The sequence below is a fragment of the Natrix helvetica genome (genome assembly GCF_964273705.1).
Source record: "Natrix helvetica genome assembly, chromosome: 2".
In the NCBI taxonomy this organism is placed as follows: domain Eukaryota; kingdom Metazoa; phylum Chordata; class Lepidosauria; order Squamata; family Natricidae; genus Natrix; species Natrix helvetica.
Genome location: NC_138552.1, coordinates 113,175,866 through 113,195,596, shown reverse-complemented (window position 1 = coordinate 113,195,596; position 19,731 = coordinate 113,175,866). Strand labels below are relative to the sequence as shown.

Sequence of the window (19,731 nt, the reverse complement as noted above, 5' to 3'; positions counted from 1 at the left end):
TCCATGATTTGGTATATTTCTTTCATGAGTGCAGCAGAGCCAACAGGTACTGAAGGGTGCACATTGCCATTATGTAAAAACAGACATTTTCTGTAGAATGGTATGTGATAGGTTAAATTACAGATTATTTTCACAATTAGCAGCCCAAAATCTGAAAGATACACCCAAAAGTGTTCAGGAAGCAAAATATTTATTGACCAGTGTTATTTCTGTTCCATCTTAGGTTTTTTTTCCCTTCCAGCACAACAATGCATTTCCATTTCCTATGCACATGCATTCTATTTTTTCATGAAGAAACACAAATATGTAACCGAAATTATAGGTTTTAGCTGGGGAATTAGCTCCATTCACTTCTGTTAGATACTTGCTACAGTTATAATGGTTTCCACCAAGGTCCTCTGTTCCGGCGGGAATAGAGGTTTAATCTCATTGGTCGAAGGATCTGACAGCTCCCTATAAAAGGGCTGCTGTCAGACTCAACCTTTGCTGGAGTGTTCTTACTTGTTCTGTTACAATAAAGAGCTGCTGTTACCCTTAGCCTGTGTGTACCTTTCCATTACTCAATCTAACACTGGCAACGAGGATGGGATTGGAAGGCAACTAGGCAAACCAAAAAGAACGTAGCAATCCAGTAAATCCATCCAGGAGCTCAGCGCAGCTTTGAGCAGCCATTTTTGAGCAGCAAACTCAAAACGCCCTCAGAACACAAAATGGCACAAAACACTCCGTATGACCCAGTCACCGAGCACTGGGACTCATAGATGCTGAGGTCCGACTGTTTCCTCGAAGCCAACAACCTCATGGGCCTTTCTGAAGGCCACAAGAAGAACATGTTCCTCGGATACTGTGGACGGAAAGTGTTCAAAACTGCCAAAGACCTATCAGAGCCAATGCCGCTACAATCAGTCGCTTGGTCCAGGCTCCAGCAGATGCTGAGGAGTCACTATGCTCCCAAGCCATCTAAGCACGTCCGCTGGCATGAATTTAATATTCGCAACCAGAAGGAAGGCAAATCAATCAATGAGTACATTGCGGCGCTACGAAAGGCCGCAGCATACTGTGAATTCTGAGACCTAGAAGAGCTTATACTTGACTGCATCATATGCGGTGTGCGGGGCATTAATTTACAGAGGAGGTTACTTGCCAAATCTAACCTCACTCTAAAAATTGTCTTGGACAAAGCGAGGGCAACAGAATCGGCCTGGCTTTGTCAACAGAAACCCTGCCAAAGCACTCCACAAGATGCACAAAAAAACACATGCGTACATCGCGAGGCTGCAGAGGCCGAGAGCTCAGAAGGAGAAAAAGATGACAGCTGCCGCATGCGCAGTAGCCGCACCAAGCCGGCGCGCAAATTCGAGCCACGATTCCCGCCTTGCGCTAGCTGCGGAGGAGACCATGCCCAATCGGCTTGCCATTTCCGTGACGCTATCTGCCAGTGCTGCGAACGAATGGGCACATCGCCAAAGTTTGCAGAAGCGAGCACCCCACGATGACCTGGCAGCCAAGAAGCCGATCTAACTGCCAGCAGAGGCCCAACCAAGGGGCATGGCAGAAGCCACATGGCGCTCAGAGGGCGACACCAGAGTCACCTACCACACCTCAATCGGCCAAGTCTGCACTAGGCGGCCAAAAAAGCTGAAGGTCACAGTCCTCATCGAGGGCTCTCCATGCGAGATGGAGATCGACACGGGTCATCACTGACCATCATGCCATGCTCCATGCTCAAGCGGGCTATCCCTAGCCTGAAGAAGCAGCATTTATGCGCCCCTGACATCCGCCTTCGCGATTACCAGGGAACCGAGTCCCCATCGTGGGCCAGGGCACCTTCCGGGTGCAATTCAAGAAATACAGTGGCCAGCTCCCAGTGACAGTGGTCAGCGGCAACCTGCAGAGCCTCCTGGGGCGTGACTGATTCAAAGCCCTGGGCCTAGAAGTATCAACACCTTGAAAGACGAGAGCGCTGAAGCCATCTTTAAGGAGTTCAAGGACGTCTTCGGCACCGGTCTGGGTAAGTATGTGGGGACTCTGATCTCTTTTAATTTGGACCCCAACATAGCCCCTATAAGGCTAAAACCCAGAAGAGTACCTTTCGCTCTCCGCCCAAAAATTGATCTGGAAATTGACAAGCTCGTAGGCCAGGGAATCCTAGAGCCAGTTGATCACGCACGCTGGGAGACCCCTATAGTGACACCTGTCAAATCTGACGGGTCTGTTCACATCTGTGCAGACTACAAATGCACAATCAATAAAGTGTTACCCTGTACCCATTGTACAGCATTTATTACATTTTTAGGCCCCGGCAAAGCATTCGCTAAATTGGACATGGCACAGGCATACCAACAATTACCTGTAGATGGTGCTACAGCAGAGGCCAAACCATTGTAATGCACAGGGGTGCATTCAAATGTCACCGCCTGCAATTTGGAGTTAGTATTGCCCTTGGACTGTTCCAAAGCATCATGGGATGGCTTTTGCAGGGGATTCCAGGAGTCGTCCCCTATTTTGACAACATCTTGGTATCGTCTGCAAATAAGGCACAACTTTTCAAACGTTTGCGAACTGTTTTGACCAGAATTCGAGACAAAGGCCTCCGTCTCAAAAAAGAAAAATGCCAAGTTAACATGCCAAGGGTTGAATTCTTAGGGTACCTAATCGACGGCTCTGGGATTCACACGACCACTAAAAAAATGCAAGCAATCCAGGACGCCCCTACACCTCGCAATCAAACCAAGCTGCAGGCGTTCCTTGGGCTCCTTAATTTCTACAGTGTCTTTCTTAAAAAGAAAGCCACCGTTGCTGAGCCCTTACACCGTCTCCTGGTGAAGAATGCGAAGTGGTCCTGGGGCAGAGCTTAGGCTGCCGCATTTGCCGTGGTAAAAAGACTTCTGTCAGCAGACACGTTCCTGGTGCAGTACAGCCAGACCCTGCCACTGGTGTTGACTTGTGACACTTCCCCGTTTGGCGTCGGAGCTGTCCTCAGCCAATGCATGCCCAATGGAACTGAGGCTCCCATAGCCTATTACTCAAGGACCTTGTCCGCGGCCGAGTGGAACTACAGCCAGCTGGACCGTGAGGTTTTGGCTGCAGTAGCCGGTGTAAAAAGGTTCCATGAGTACCTCTACAGCTGTGATTTCAAGCTAATTATGGACCACAAACCGCTTTTGGGCTTGCTGGCTGGGGACCGACCTACTCCTGTGTCATTATCACCGCGGATGACTAGATGGACCATTTTCCTAGCTGCCTACTCCTACCGCCTCATCCACCAACCAGGCTCCACTTTGGGGCATGCCGATGCCTTGAGTCGCTGCCCGCTGCCAGAACCTCTTGCAGACCCTACCCCTGGGATGCCAGTCCTGCTTATTGACTGCTTCTAGTCTAACTCCCTGCCATACTTCCAACCCCCGTAACAATAAGTAAGAAGCAGAAACTCTCCATAATAGTTCCCTCTTCTAGGATTTTCTTGAGTGTTAGGAACCAAGCAGAAATTGGTTACCAAGAAATTTGATGATGGTTGTTTAACTTGGTTGAGTGTCTTTTATGTTAAACCTAGATTAATAAAGGAGAAAGGAGCATTGCAGATTTGACAATGTAATGTAACTTTCAACTCATTTTGTTTTGATACTTCATTTCTGTAAGAGGTCAAATAAAACACAGATTTTACTAATCACTAAAATAAACAGACTAAAATAAAATGCTCTTGAGGTAATAGACATTCATATGCAGGCATGGATGAAATGTGCCTGCTGTTTGTTATCTCCTTTCAGTGCACTTTGTCTTAAGAGTGAGATGAGTGCTCTCAGCAGTACATGGCACCACTATAAAAGCTAAAAAGTAAATAACCGGAAATGAAGCTAAAAACAGTTTGCAAAGCAATAGGGCTGAGGAGTAAAAAGTAGGAAAAGATATTAGCCTGGAGGCTTAATGTGTGCTGAGAAGGCACAGGAACTCACCGTCTGGTATGTGATCACCAATTGGATCACAGGTAAGGCATAGAAAACAGCAATTGTGATGATATTCCTACAGAATACAAAGCATCGTATTTAAATTAATGTGTGTGTTTCCATTGAACTTTAATAAATGGTCTCATTAGAGTAAATAAAGCAAAATTAATCACTTAAACCAGGGGTGTCCAAACTTGGGAACTTTAAGACTTGTGGACTTCAACTCCCAGAATTCCCCAGCCAGCTGGGGAATTCTGGGAGTTGAAGTCCACAAGTCTTAAAGTTCCCAAGTTTGGACACCCCTGACTTAAACCAAACATAGAGTTAGCATGACTATAAATGCCAAGGTGAATTTAAGATGACCCCCCTCAGCAATAGCAAAAGGGTGGAGAAAAAGATAGATAACATAAAAATGCAAATCATGTTTTTAAAAGATACCTTCATTTCCAAAGCTGTTAACCTAAAGTTAAAATTCCAGTTGAAGCCAAACTGCCCCAAATAAATGCTTATCTTAAATACATGCCTGTATGTATATATATAAGTATCAGAAGCAAGGACAATACAATGATTACTCTACTCCAGGGGTGTCCAAACCTGGGAACTTTAAGACTTGTGGACTTCAACTCTCAGAATTCCCCAGCCAGCATGGCTGGCTGGGGAATTCTGGGAGTTGAAGTCCACAAGTCTTAAAGTTCCCAAGTTTGGACACCCCTGCTCTACTCCTACTGTTAATTACAATGATTCTCAAGAAACTAAGCAGGGTCAGACCTCATTAGCATTTGAATAGGAAACAAAAAGGGCTTTTCTACATTTGGAGACTAGACTGGAAAATTTGACTTTATTTGTATCTACTTCTAAAAACTAATTTGGACTATTCAAAATGCACATCTGCTTGGATCAATTCAGCAGAGTAGCACACACTGAGAGCCACAGAAACAACCTTGGAAAAAGCTGTGCAGTTATCATCAGTTAGCAAAACATGTTTTTAAGCCTAGGAAATGAAGAAAACATTAGAAACCCAGTGTGCCTCTGCGTTAATTCTCTGGGGTAGAGGTAGAGGAAAAGTAAGGAAGAAGGTAGGCATTGAAGACTCTGTTATATCAGTGTTTCTTAACCTTTTTGCTCTCAGGAGTTCTTCCCACTTATAAAAATGATAAGAGAACCCCAAAAGAGATTTTCTTTGCATGGGTTATATTTCTTGATATTTACCATATTAAAAATTAAAATTGATGCATTTTACATTGTGTAACAATAACAATATTAAACCCATAAAATACTGAAATATTTTTCAAGTAGAAATCCTACTTTTTAACAATAAAAAATAATGATGAGAAGTGTGGCTTTTTCAATTTTTGCTTTAATGTCTTTAATATCTGGCCAATGATTTGATTTCATGGATCTCTGAGATGTCTTATGGGACGCTCAGAGATCCTTGTGCTACAATTTAAGAAATATTGGCCTAAATCAATAAAATAGCTTTCCAATCACTCCTGACCAGGCCTAAAAGGCTAATATTCATATTTAGGTGTTGCATTAACTGCCACTAGATTTCTGGTTAGTATGCAGACTGTTGTGGTCATTGCCTCTAAAGCTCAGGTCCCTGTTACCTCAGTATAAAGTCTGCCCATTCTGGGCACTCACCCCAGAAACAATTAAACAATGAAAGCTACATCTCTTCTAGTGCATCAGTGCAAAATTCTGAAATTTTGCCCTGGGAATCCCATATTTAACCAGTATGAGACTGATGTTATACTCTTATTTCACAAAGAAAATCTCCTGTAAGGATTCGGTTTAAATTATGAGAAGGTAAGAGAAAGACGAGTTCCGTTTAAAAAAATGAGTTCCATTAACTTGTTAGTAACTTACCAGAAATAAATTTTATACTTTTTGCTTACAATTCTCCAATCCTTTCTGGATAGATCTGACAGATAAAGGAACATCTAAAAAGAAAGAGGACAAAGATATTCGCTGTCCTTTAAAAAGATTAAAAGGATTAAAGTACAATCTAGCTTTTCAGCTCAGGAATGTCATTTCAACCTGTCAAGGCAAGCACATAAATCCAAATTTATTCCTTTAAAGTAAGATAACTGAGCACAATCTCCTAAATTTTAACATATTGTCTTACCAGTGTGACCTGAACCATATTCAAAAACTGTGCACAATATGTTAATAAAAAATTTATTTCACTCCAGCTCTTAACAGTAAACATTTTGACAAAAAGGATTGAATCACACAGTTTGTGATTAAACAGAGAGTGATTCACAGTCACAACCATCATGTTGGGCTAAAATCTGCTTGACAAAGATGACGCTGGAAGGATGGGAAGAAGCAGGAGGGAGAGGGAGGGAGGGGGAGGGAGGGAGAGAGAGGGAGGGGAGGGAAGGAGGTGATGTTGGAGATTCTGGAACTTCCTGTGCTGCTTAATGATCACAGTAAAGTTAGATTTGGTTTGTAACTTCTCTTACAGAGGTCCCTAAAAAAGACTGTGGAGAGTGCAACCAGCCAGTAGTGGTATGAGGAGTTTTGTATTATTTTTAATTTCATTTATACTCAAAACAGCAAGAATCCACCTAAACCTTGTACTACCCTATTGTTTACAAAAAATACAACTGCCTGAACTAATAGCTTATATACTAAAGCTATAGTTATGATGTGTTCATTTTTTAGATAATAACCCTGTAAAATTAGATTTTGGGAGCAATTAATGATAAAATGTGAAACTATAGGCCAATTTGGTGTACTGGTTAAGGTGCTGGCCTAAAAACCAATGGACTGTGAGTTCTAATCCTGCCTTAGGGAGGAAAGCTGGATGGATGACTTAGAAAGAATGATGAAGGAGTATTAGGTATATTAGCTGGCTTGAGTTATAGAATAATAAAGGTGGTATTAAAAATATATAATAAAAATGATAAATACAATGAAATAAAATAAATAATACTATTCGATGCTAATTATAAATAACAAATGAGAACCTGATTAATTAAACCTTCTTTGGAGGCCAGACAGTTATAGCTAAGAAGCTTTCCATGAATAAATCTTTGCAGAAAACTCTGATAAAAAAATATACACTTTAGTTTCTTTATGTTTTTATCAAAAGTGTGTTAATTTCTGGGCAAATTTCCTTGGTAGAGAATAGCTTGTTCTACAAAAGTCAGGATCACATTGTTTCCTCATATACATCTGAGCTAAATATTTACAATCCATTAAGTTTCAGAATATTTTATTCTTTGAACATAGAGAAGAAGCTGACAATAATGTGTAAATATGTTCCCAATGCAAACAAAGTTTTAGATCTTAGATTGTTGCACTTCAAATATAACTGCAATGATGTAGAGAAAGGATACGCCAAAAAAAAAATTTCCTATAAAAATGCAAAAAACCTTTTGCAAGAGATACCTTAGTGCGGATTACATTCTTGTTGCTTTCAATTTCGGGCATAGTGTCAAAATCACTCTCCTCTTCCACTGAGCTGTCTGTATCACTGCCACAAGGAGGCCTACGATCTAGAGTTGATAATTCTTGACCTCCACTGGAGCCTGATTCATCTGAAAATGAAAATTGTGGTACAAAAGTTGGTTGCTTTGTTTATTTTTATGTGAATCGTGAACACATAAGGCTTGAACAATGAATATTGGTTAATTTATACTGCTAAAACAACAACAAATGCAAGCAGACAAGGACCATCATGTCTCTTCAATGTTTTAGTGCCTCTCTGAGATCATATCTTCATAATTTTCACTTCCATCTTCATTTCTGCTTCTTATATGGCTATGGATTCTGCCATGTCCTGCTCCATCCCTTTGCCCAGAAATAATAATTTGTATGAGAACTTTAGTTTTCCTCATAAGTACTAGTACTTTTAACAATTAGTTTACTAGCTCAATTTATATTTCAGTTAATAATATTTTAATTCCAGTAAGGCAAATGCCAAGGGCTAATTGTAGCACATAATATCATCTGTTGCTTTGACACCCCACACAGAAAGCAGGCAGGTATGATTTTTCCCTTTATGGGTTGGAACATCCATGGTGTTGAAGTATTCCTTCCATATAAGAAAAGAGAAGGAGGGGAAATGGACAAAGGCTGCAGAGATCTTTTCACCTAGTGAAAGACATTTTTTTCTGTTTTTGAGAAGATATTGCCAACCAGAAGCAGTGATGACAGCCCAAAATAGGCAAGAATTGTTAAGGAAAGGTGAAAAACAGCTCTTGTCAGAAAAAAGAAAGAAAATGAAAGAAATTTGAGTTATATTTAAGAGGAACAGAACTTGTTAAGGTTAAGTTCTTAGATGGAATTTCTCTTTGATAAGTTTCCATCTTTTACATCTTGTCTTGCCCTCATATGCTTTAGAGAATAGGTTGTGACAGCCTATTCTTTGTGACAGCATCTATCTATAATATTAGAAGACTGCTATCATGTTATCCTTGGTCCTTTTTGTTAGACAAGACATACTCAGTTCCTGCAAATGTTCAACATGTGTTGCTCTTCTCTGCACTCTTTCTAGAGTCTCAACATTTTTTTGTATCATGGTGCCCAGACCTGAATGTAGTATTCCAAGTATGGTCTTAACAGTGCAGTATATGCTGGTACTAATAGAAAACAGAATAACAGAGTTGGAAGGGACCTTGGAGGTCTTCTAGTCCAACTCCCTGCTTAGGCAGGAAACCCTACACCACTACAGACAAATGGTTATCCAATATCTTCTTAAAAACTTCCAGTGTTGGACCATTCACAACTTCTGGAGGCAAGTTGTTCTACCGATTAATTGTTCTGACTGTCAGGAAATTTCTCCTAAGTTCTAGGTTGCGTCTCTCCTTAATTAGTTTCCACCCATTGCTTCTTGTCCTGCCCTCAGGTGCTTTGGACAGTGGTGGGTTCCTATCGGTTCAGACCGGTTCAGCTGAACCGGTAGTAGCTTGGTGGCCTGGGTCACTGGAACCGGCAGCGACCAACGCCTGCCATGTCCCCGAACCAGTTCTCCATCTTGTTTTTTGTTTCTGTGCATGCGCAGAGCAATTTTAGTTGTACACAGTGCATTCCTGAGCAAACCAGCAGTAGTCTCTCCCGGAACCCACCCCTGTCTTTGGAGAATAGCTTAACTCCTCTTCTGTGTGGCAACCGCTGAGATATTGGAACACTGCTGTCATGTCTCCCCTAGTCTTTCTTTCTCTTAAGCTAAACATACCCAGTTCCTGCAACCGTTCTTCATATGTTTTAGCCTCCAGTCCCCTAATCATCTTTGTTGCTCTTCTCTGCACACTTTGTAGAGTGTTCACATCTTTTTTTACATCGTGGCAACCAGAACTGAATGCAGTATTCCCAGTGTGGCCTTACCAAGGCATTATAAAGTGGTATTAGCACTTCACATGATCTTGATTCTATCCCTCTCTTGATGCAATCTAAGATGCATTTACTTTTTTGGCAGCTGCAGCATATCTCTATTGCTAATCTCTCTCTGTCTCTCTCTGTCTCTCTCTCTCTCTCTCTCTCTCTCTTGAGAGATAGATGGATGATAGATAAGATAGACAGCCAGATAGACAGTCAAATAGATAAATGATAGGACTGTTGGGTCTGTGGTGTTCTCTAAATTTGGTCATGTTCATAGAAATATTTTATTACCTACAAACTAGGTAACATCATCAGAGCTACTGCTGCTGAAAATCTTGACTCTGTCATACACAGCATGTACCATGCCTCTTCCCATTTTACATGATTTTGAGACTAACAATTATCTTTCCAGTTGTGGAAAGATGACTCCCTCCACATTAGACCAAGAGTATTAAAAATATGTGTATGTGAAAAAAGAACACAAATATTTGGACAGAAGTGGACTAAAACAAAAATACAGCAGAAAAGATGAGAAACAAAACTGAAAATGACAAATTTGCCCTCAACTTCAAGCAACAGCTCATAGACATAAATGCACTATTTTTACTAGCTACATACATGATATAGACATAGCAAACATCTGTGAGCTGAAGAATTACTATACCTATAGCTCCATAGCTGCTTCCTTCAGGGGTGCTGGCAGTGATAGGATGAGAAGAAGTCATAGTCCCTGGACCTACAAGGTAAACCAATAAAGAATGGCTTTTTACTTTCATTTCCCAAAGGGTCCAACAGAGAGAATAACCAACTATTTTGAATTGAAAAGAGATGTCTCCTTCTTTAGACTTGGCTTTAGACATTGCCAAGCAGTATGTTATACCCTCTGTTACTATCAGTTGATGACAACCCAATTTTCTGAAAATAGCAAATACAAAAAAGGAATCCTTGATAAGGAAGGTGGAGGACCAAGCCCAGAGCAGAATCCTTGAGCTATCTCAAGAATTCAGGGATGGACCATTCAGGCTGAGGAATCCTCTTAATTGCCACATTTTCAATTTTTTGACCAACTCATGCAACAGAAAACAATATTCCTACTTTGGGGGAATCAGAATGCACAAGTCACCTAATGAATTCACATTATAAAGAACTTATGAATTAAATGTTTATAGTTTTCTGTATTGTAAGAAATAAATTTATTTCCTAAAAGTTACTTCATAAATTATTACCTGTTGTCTATAAAATTGTTTACTTATATTTAATGATTATAATATATGTTTGAAGTTTTCAGAGTATGCTGTGTTGGCTGAACATCCTCTTGAGCTTTACTGCTATTCCTGCAATGTATGGAATGACAACATTGCTTTGTTTATTGTTGTCCTTCATATGTTGCAGGAATATCAGAAAAGCTCAAGAGGATCTTCAACCAATAGAACATACGTGCAAACTTCAAACCCAAGAATACACTAAGGCAGAAGCTTGTCCACCCCAAGGATAAAACACCCAGGTACAAACTGAGCAATGTGATATAGATTGAGATAGCTCACATGAGACATTAATGATGGTAGAGGGATGAAAATACAATATCCCCTTTTCTTGCTCATATAATTTCATAGCTTTATAATCTATAATCTATATCAAGGAGAATTATCCATCTCAGTACAAAAAGAAAAATGAAGAAAAGGTCAGGGCCATTGAGATTACAAAAATCCCTTGATAGTAGAGGTTGCTTGTTCTTTGGTGAAAAAGAGTCAACAAACACCTCCCTCGGCCTTTCAGATAAGCAGTTGGTTTGGGCAAGGAAATAGAAAAGGCCATCTTCAATAATTCATATAAGTTACCTCATCCTACCAGAAGATGAAAATCAGCAGAAACTAAGCCTAAAGAGAATGAAATGGAAGAGACTGTAGTGATATTGTAGCTCCCCTGGCTGCACTATATTTTTGCACCATGTAGAGTTTTGAGCATACCTGAATGTTAAAATTCCTCTGATTTGTTGTTTGGAGAAAAAATTGGCAAATTTTAATGATATCCAGGGTAGTATCTATACACTGTATCTGATGAATAAAGTTTAGATGAGATTTCTGACTGGCATACAACCAAAGAAAATTAAATAGTTAGCGGGGCTGACGTTGCTACAACACAACATGCAATCTTGGAGCTCCAGGATTGCTGTTGATAACTCTATTAGGCTGGACGGTCCTTTTGGACCTAAACTGACCTGTAGAGATGGTAATAGAGAAGAGCATGTCCTGCTGATCTCAGGGACATCGCAAAGATTGATCCAGGAGAAAGCTCTTTTTGCCGGCTACAAGAGAAGCAGCCATTTTAAGATGCATAAGGTTGGGACAAACCCCTGAATGGAAGCTGAGCAGGAGAGAGAGTGTGTCGAAATTTGTGAGATAAATTTTACTATTAGAGAAGAGAACACCCAAAAGACTTAGAGTAAAGTTAAAATTGAAGATAGAAGACAGTAAGTGGTGGATTAGCCTGAATTATAACTATTGTGTTATCCTTTTTTCTTTAATTTTGTTTCTTTTTATGGAGGAATTTTTCAAATGCCTCTTACTTTTAAATTGGACTGGTCTTTTTTTCCTTCTTCCTCTATTTTTCTCCATTATTTGTATTTGTGGACTAAGAATCTCTTCCTTCTGAAGGTTCGGCTGGATCGGAATTGCTAAGCATTTTAAACATTTTTTTTCCTCTTTTCAAACTCAGAGCTTAAAGAGAGCTAAAACAGAGGAAAAAGAAGTAACACTGCCATCTAGAGGCTGGAGGCTTGGTTACATCTGCTATTTCAAGGCCATTGGATTTGCTTACCAAAAGGGACAGAGAGGAAATCATATCTTGTTTAGGTGCTCTTTTGAAGTAAAGAGAAAGCCCTGACTTGAAAGATTACACTGAATTTAGCAAAAAGTCTTTGGATGTCCTAGTGGCATTGTTTACAACCTGGAAAAATGGCGCAATATGAAGAAGAGGAAATAACTTTGCAAAGAATCATGCTAGAAATTCAAAAAGTCCTAATAAGCACAGAAAGAATTGAAAAGAATCTGGGGATTATAGAACAAAGAACAGAAATAATGGAGGGAAGAGTTGAGGATATTGATGAAACAACGATGAAACTTGAAGATAGAGTTCAAAAAATTCAAAACTTTGAGTATTATGTATAAGACAAAGTAATAATAGTTATAGTCAAATAAATGATTAATAATGATAATAATGCATTTATATATATTAGAGTGATATATGGAATTTTATATAAGCTGTAAATGAGGACCATGGAAATGATGTGGAAAATCCTTTTTTAAAAAATAAAAGATAAACAATTCTATATAGAATAGAATACAAAGAATGTAACACCATTGGATGAGTCCAGGGTGATTTAATGAAATGTCATAATATACATTTATTTTAAATTTAGTATGCTTCACATAAAACGGATGTAATAATAGCTATATTCAATGAATGTTTAATAATCATAATAATTATATGCATATATATTAGATTGATGATATGAGCAATGGAATGTGCGAAAATGAATAAGTTGACATATGAAATTAAAGAAGAAGAACAATTTTATAGGACATGGGATCAATTTAATAGGTGGTTAGATTAAAAAAAATATGGAATTGAAAATTTATTAGGGAATGTTAACACCACCAAAATAATAGAAAGATTTAAAATATGATATATTAAAAAAAACTTATTATTGGACATGTTGAAGATGATGTAAGGAATTATTGTAATATAAATAAACCCATATTTAACATACCTCGTTTAAAATGAAGAAACAATAGTGACAGTCAAACAAATGAAGTACTATAATAATAATGTATACAAATATACTTGATTGACAATATGTGATTTTATATAAAATTTAAGGGATGACTACGGAAAGGATGCACAAAATCCTTGTAACCAATTGACACACTGAACAGAATGGGAGATGTTTTTATGTTACATGTTTTGTTTGTTTAAAAAATAAAAACATATATAGATAGATAGACAGACAGACAGACAGATATACATACATACATACATACATACATACATACATACATACATACATACATATATATATATATATATATATGTTGTAATTGTACTGATAAATAAATAAAGGGAGACTAGGATAGATCTATTTCGAGCTAATTAGCTCTCATCAGCTAGCCATACCCTTACTGGGATTAGAACCCGGGCTGTATATATCTTAGGCAGGAGTCTTAACCACTAAGCCACGGGTTCTCTTCCTTATCAGTTGAGCCAGGGAAATAGGTATGTATTTGTGTTACAACCCCTGGTATGACTAAATATGGGAGGAAGGTCACTACTCCCTCTTTCTGTCCTTCGGCTTATCACAAAGACCATGCAGGCAGAAAACCATATTTTTTATTTTTACTGTTGCCTTTTTATATTTGTGTTGTAATTGTACTGATAAATAAATAAAGGGAGACTAGGATAGATCTATTTCGAGCTAATTAGCTCTCATCAGCTAGCCATACCCTTACTGGGATTAGAACCCGGGCTGTATATATCTTAGGCAGGAGTCTTAACCACTAAGCCACGGGTTCTCTTCCTTATCAGTTGAGCCAGGGAAATAGGTATATATAAACATTAAATAGTTCAACATAAGATTTTGATAAATCAGATGGAGTGTCTGGAAGGAGGATGGGAATAGCCTGGAACAGAATGGGTCTTCACTTAATGACTGGCTGGGATTTGATTAACAACTGATCAGGGATGGACAGGATTGCCATCACTAAGTGATGTAGTAAGTGTCTTTGCACTTCACAACCACATGGCTTAAGGATGAGAGAGAGAAACAAAAGATGGAAAAAGAATCAATTTGATGAGGATTCCAGATTTTATTGCAGAAACTGCATGAAAGTTAGGAAATAATGGAATTTAAAGATAAACATTCATATCAATAGTCACCTATCCAGGGGTGGGGTTCAGCTGACATTATTGTCGATTTGCTCGTGTGCACGGCTTGCGCGCACGCACACACACTGGATGCGTACGCATGCGTAGTTCAAAGGAAATTGGCCAAAGGAAATTGGCCAAAAAAAGATGGTGGCAGTGATGGCGGTGACCAGGGAACTGGTTCGGGGGTGTGGCCAGCTTGGGTCGCTGCCGGTTCTATGACCCAGGCCAGCATACCACTATATGCCAAACTGGTAGGAACCCATCTCTGCACCTATCCCTTATTTGCACTTTCTCTGGGACATTGGGTCCTTCAAGGCATTAATCCACAGCAATGATTGTACAGAGCCTTACAGCATCCCCAACCAAAAATATATTGATGTTGATGTTTAGGTCCACTTGGAACTTAGTAACTCCTGACGTGTCTTCCAACTGTATACTAGCAACACAATATATTAGCATAATTACCATCATCAAGTTTTGATGTTTTCCTACGAAATCTGAAATCAAGCACAAATATAACCATATAGATGTCATTAATGGCTCTAAATAGTAAAAGGCAACTATTTATAATAAAATTATAACATTTATATAATAGTTATTTTAAAAATTGGCAAGATCATTTTGAATAACCATTTTCATTGTTCTGCCACTAAAAAAAAACAACAGCTACTTTGGCACAAAGGTTCAAGAATATATCCTGCACAATTTGGATTTATAAAAGGATTTAAAACATCTGATATCTTTTGTTTGTTGGATTTATTATCCTTACAAAAAGGTGATTGCAAAAAGCCTTTGCTAACATAAACTGATTTTTTTGGTTACATGGTTTTTTTGTTACACATTTTAATTATCTTTGTTTGGGTGATTATGAATAGGATTATTTCTTGTTAGGAAAAGCAAAAAGATACATGTCAAGGATGCCATTTATGTTCACCTATATTTAGTTTGGTTTTGGAACCGCTGATACGTTCCATAAAACAATGTGATGACATTCTAATGGAACAATATATGATATCATATATCATAAAGATGAATGCAATATTTTATATGCAGATAATATTTTGAGTATTTTAAATGATTGTCACATTTTGTATCATTTTTGTAGAGATTTTTCAATATGGTAAATATTCACAGTATATAACAAATAATGACAAAATGACAAAAATGATTTCAAAATAAATCAGCAAATTGTTTCACCCTAGTGAAAGGTGAGCTAGAGAGATAGAGAAATTAACCCTGAGTTTGGGGGAATAAGTAAATGTAGTGAAAATAAAAATAGCTTCTAGATTCACATTTGAGAGTTATGTTTACTTTGGTTCCATTGAAATAGTTTTTAAAACTTAACTAAACCATAAAGAAATAATAAATATTCAAGATGCTTTCAAAACTACATCCTTACAAGAAAATTATGATTTTACTTTTCCTAATTTTAAGACATACCAAGACTGCATCAGAATGAAATTATTGGGTATATCTTAAACATGTTCCATTGTGGTCTCATGTTAAGATATGTTATTAAATACATTTAAAGTTCCTGTATGTTCTTAGAGCTAATTACAGTAGAAATTTTATTATGTTTCCAATATTTAATATAATTTGACATGTGGTCCTTTCTAGGTAAGAAATTAAAAATCTGGTTTTCATTATCATAAAAAGTAGACTCACTGGAATAATGTTTATTTAGAAATGAAGGAAAATTTGGATTTTTTATTTTTAGAAAAATGTTTTTTAAACTAATTAAAGTCTTTTTAATTAATTAGTGTAAGGATATTTTCAAACATTTAAAAAAGTACCCCAAAATAAACTGCCAAATATCAATATCTTAAATTGAGTCATTTGTTATGTTCCTTATTTGGCACTGAAGTGGAATTTTTATCTGTTCTAGGCAAAGTTTGACCAACAAAGTGTTTACCTAGACTAAACCAATAATTCAGTATTATAGGAAAATTAAACACTAATATTCAAATAAATGTCCATAGTATATAAGTAGTATGGAGTACAGAATTGCGGTATGTATATAAGAAAACAAAAGCTTTAAGAAATGTAAAATTAAATATTTTATGATTTAAAAATCAAATCGAATCTTTGGGACATATTGAACTCTTCTTGATCATTTTTTCTATGCTGGAGAGGCAATAAATATGAAGGGACATCACTGAATGTGCTTTTATGTCTAACAGTAGTTCCTTTTTGGCTAGAGATTAATACTGTGATGAACCACATTGTTGGAAGGAAATTAACATCTAAAGATGTACCACATATGGTCCAGACAAACAGTTTGTTTATTATTTCTATGACAGACATTAAGCAATTGAATACTAGTAGATATGAAAGAAGGACAATCAGAAAATTCATTTTGTCTCTATACTGTTTTATAAAAGCAGTCACATTCCTGATTATTGTTATTGTGCTAATGTCATCACAACCGTTCATCTACATACAGTACAAGAGTTTCTTAATTAGTCTATTGCAAGTTTTCATAGTCCAAAGCAGGTGTTGTGCCTGTATCATATGTTATACCATCATACAGCCTAAACACCTGGAGATATGCTTTATTAAACGGTGCTAAATGTTCTATGTACCTGATATATTGCACAAATCCAACCACTAGTGCACCCAGATAGAAGGAGAAGAAAGTCAGAAAACTGAAAAGGATGGCATGTACATAAACAGTTCCTAGGAAAAAGACACAAGGATATATCATTAATAAGTGAAGAAATTATAATCCACTTTACTGTTACTATGTTGTTCGCCCCTCCAATTTCAGGTATTAATGGTAAATGCTCAGTTCTTCCTCTTACTATGTGAAATCCTCAATATTATTCTCCACTTGGAAGATAGATTTGTAAGGTAATTTGCAATCAAGACTTTGACATCTGTTCTATTCGGTGGTTCTAAAGAAAACATTTCTTCAAAATCCAGTATTTGTACACAAGTGAAAATCTGTGCCAGGTAGAATTACAGCAAATTGAAGGATGAGAGAATCAAATGATCAGTTAGCACTTGCAAGTGTGTGTAATCTCATAATATCACCTGAGTATGTTATGCCTTATTTTGTATTATTTTAATAAAACCGTATTTGTAGTGATAGTAATGCTTCATTGGTTTTAGTTAACTTTAAGAAAATACAGAATTATGTTTCAAGACCTTTAACTGAAGGTAACACTGTCACTTCAAGATGCTTCATTCGTTGAAGGTTCCATGTGTAGTTGGTCTTTCCTGAAAAAGAGTAACATAATACATACATGCATGTACATACATATGATTTGATCATGCAGAAAGTTTGCAAGTCATGAGATCTCTACTAGACCATGGCTTCCAGAAAGAAAGATATTCAATAGCTGAGAATTCTTGAATGGAGAGAGGGGAGAGGGAGGGAGAGAGAGGGAGAACATACATTTGCTTGTGGCTTTGAGCTTCCTATTCTGGAAGGAAAGCCTTGCTGCTAATTAAGGCCTAAGTTTCTCAAGATAGAGTTCTCAACTAAATGGTCTTTCCTCTATCCTAAATAAGAGGAAGCAGCCTTAGTCGGCCCAAAGACTCCCCATTATTGCCATAGTGATCTGTGTAGGTCACACTCTGTTTCTGAATTAGAAAGATAAAAAACTGAGCCACCACTCCTTATATTGTGAAGGTATCTTGACTCACACTGTCTTACATGTCCAGATCAGCATGAAAGGCAGTCAGAGCAGAAGACACTGCATTTAAAGTGAGAGCTTGAGTGGACACACTATTTCATACTTCAGTCAGTGTGTCTTCAGAGTGTCATAAAAGCGTGCCCAACTGGAAACTCTTGCTTCCATTTCCCAGAACCTTGTTTGACTTATTTCAAGAAATTAAATTTTATGTAACAAATGCATGTCTCATTGTGATTGCCACGACAGTCTAGGTAGGATAACTACAATGACCAAAACAGAAACATTGAGAGATAGTATTCTTCCTGGCCTTCTTGATCATAACTCACCTACCTTGAATGGAGAATGGCCTTGAACCACCACAGGCATAGTCCTCTGGCTTTATGACAAATACAACAAAAAACTGTTTGCTTGGGAAGTCCTTTTTCTGTGGAATATAAAAACATAATAATTTTTAATGCTTTTAGGCAACTTTAGTTAAGAAAGATAACTGGGCAGTAAGGGAGAGGAGAAACAGGAGGCAGTTGATTCCCCATATTGGGAGATCCCCACTTGTCTTCTTAAAAAAAGAGTAAATTTTAATCCTTCTAGAAGTAAATTGAAATAAAAGCAATTCTTCTTCTTTTTGATTATTGTGAAGTCAGTTTTTTTAGAGATCTAGGCAATAAATGAAATCATAACAGTGACTGACATACACAATGCCCAGAGAAAGAAAATCCTTTTATTTTATTTTTATAGTCTTTTCTTGTGAAAGAGGAAATGATTAGATAGAAATTATCCAGAATTCCAAAGATTTACCATACAGTAGCTATGATTGGCCAGTAGTGACTCTAAAACAACAGAAGAGGTGAAAAAAGGAGTCTACTTCTAAGCTAGTTCCTTTAATATAAAATGAAAGATTTCCTATATTTTTTAAAGAAAAAAATAAAATCCTGCCAATATGTACAGATAATCCAACATCAAGATATATTATTATGAACATTGCAAAAGCAGGTCCACAGATGTGATACTGTGACCTATACAAATATGTAAGTAGATCCTGTGCCCATTATTTATTATGCCCATGTATTATGGGACAAGAATCACGTGTCATAAATATTCTTTGCAGAGTTGACTAGATTAATATGAAATCAAGTGACCTTAACCCTAACAAATTTATCTTTCCTGGATAAGCAACACTGTAAGCCAGTACATTCTTTAAATTGCCTATAACGAATGCAAAATGGAAAGAAGTGTAAGAAGATTGTAAAATTCTTATCAATGATCATTGCTGGTGCGCTTTCACATTATTGTTTCAGGTTTTTAATGTAATTTAATTCATTTTTTAAAAAAATGAAATGCATTTATGATTGTTGATAACTGAACATAAGCAAATCAATAACATTATTTTAGTTAGGATTCCTACCGTAATATGTATATTAACAGGAGCTGCATGTCTTACACAGCTCCTACACCACAGAAAGGTCTGGCTCTCTACAATGCCCTTTCTTTTGCTGTGCTAGATGAAAGATAAAAGAAAGATCCTCTTCCGAGAACATCTGTGCTTTCAAGATGCCACCAACTATGTGATGAAATAAAATCTTCTACCTTGGGCTACATTGGGCTAGAAGGCTTCCAAGATTCCTTCCAGCCCTATGATTCTGTCCTTCTTTCCTGCCCATTTTACACAACCATCTGTATTTTCCCAGGCCATTGTATATGACTTATTGTGTATGCTCTCTGAGTGCAATTCTCTCTTAACATAATGTTGCCAGGTTTTGCATTGCATAGTGTGCAAAATTTGCCAGGTAGTGAGTTCCAGCTAAGCTAATCAGTCATAATTCCCCGAGTCCCTTCGGGGAGAGGGGGCGGTCTATAAATCTAATAAATCTAATCTAATCTATAATTATTATCCTGCTATT

The 19,731-nt window shown here is 37.6% G+C and overlaps 1 protein-coding gene across 2 annotated transcripts in view; it reads right to left on the bottom strand.

The window, feature by feature from the left end:
- The window catches only part of SIDT1 (SID1 transmembrane family member 1), a 71,157-nt gene that overhangs the window by 27,477 nt on the left and 23,949 nt on the right, over positions 1-19,731 (bottom strand). For both annotated transcript variants that reach the window (XM_081940515.1, XM_081940516.1), the window contains exons 7-14: positions 18,164-18,257; positions 17,343-17,414; positions 16,778-16,871; positions 14,661-14,692; positions 9,937-10,008; positions 7,341-7,489; positions 5,811-5,884; positions 3,954-4,020 (exon numbers count right to left, since the gene is read on the bottom strand). In XM_081940515.1, coding sequence (XP_081796641.1) covers positions 3,954-4,020; positions 5,811-5,884; positions 7,341-7,489; positions 9,937-10,008; positions 14,661-14,692; positions 16,778-16,871; positions 17,343-17,414; positions 18,164-18,257 — 654 coding nt within the window. The remainder of the gene's footprint in view (positions 1-3,953; positions 4,021-5,810; positions 5,885-7,340; positions 7,490-9,936; positions 10,009-14,660; positions 14,693-16,777; positions 16,872-17,342; positions 17,415-18,163; positions 18,258-19,731) is intronic.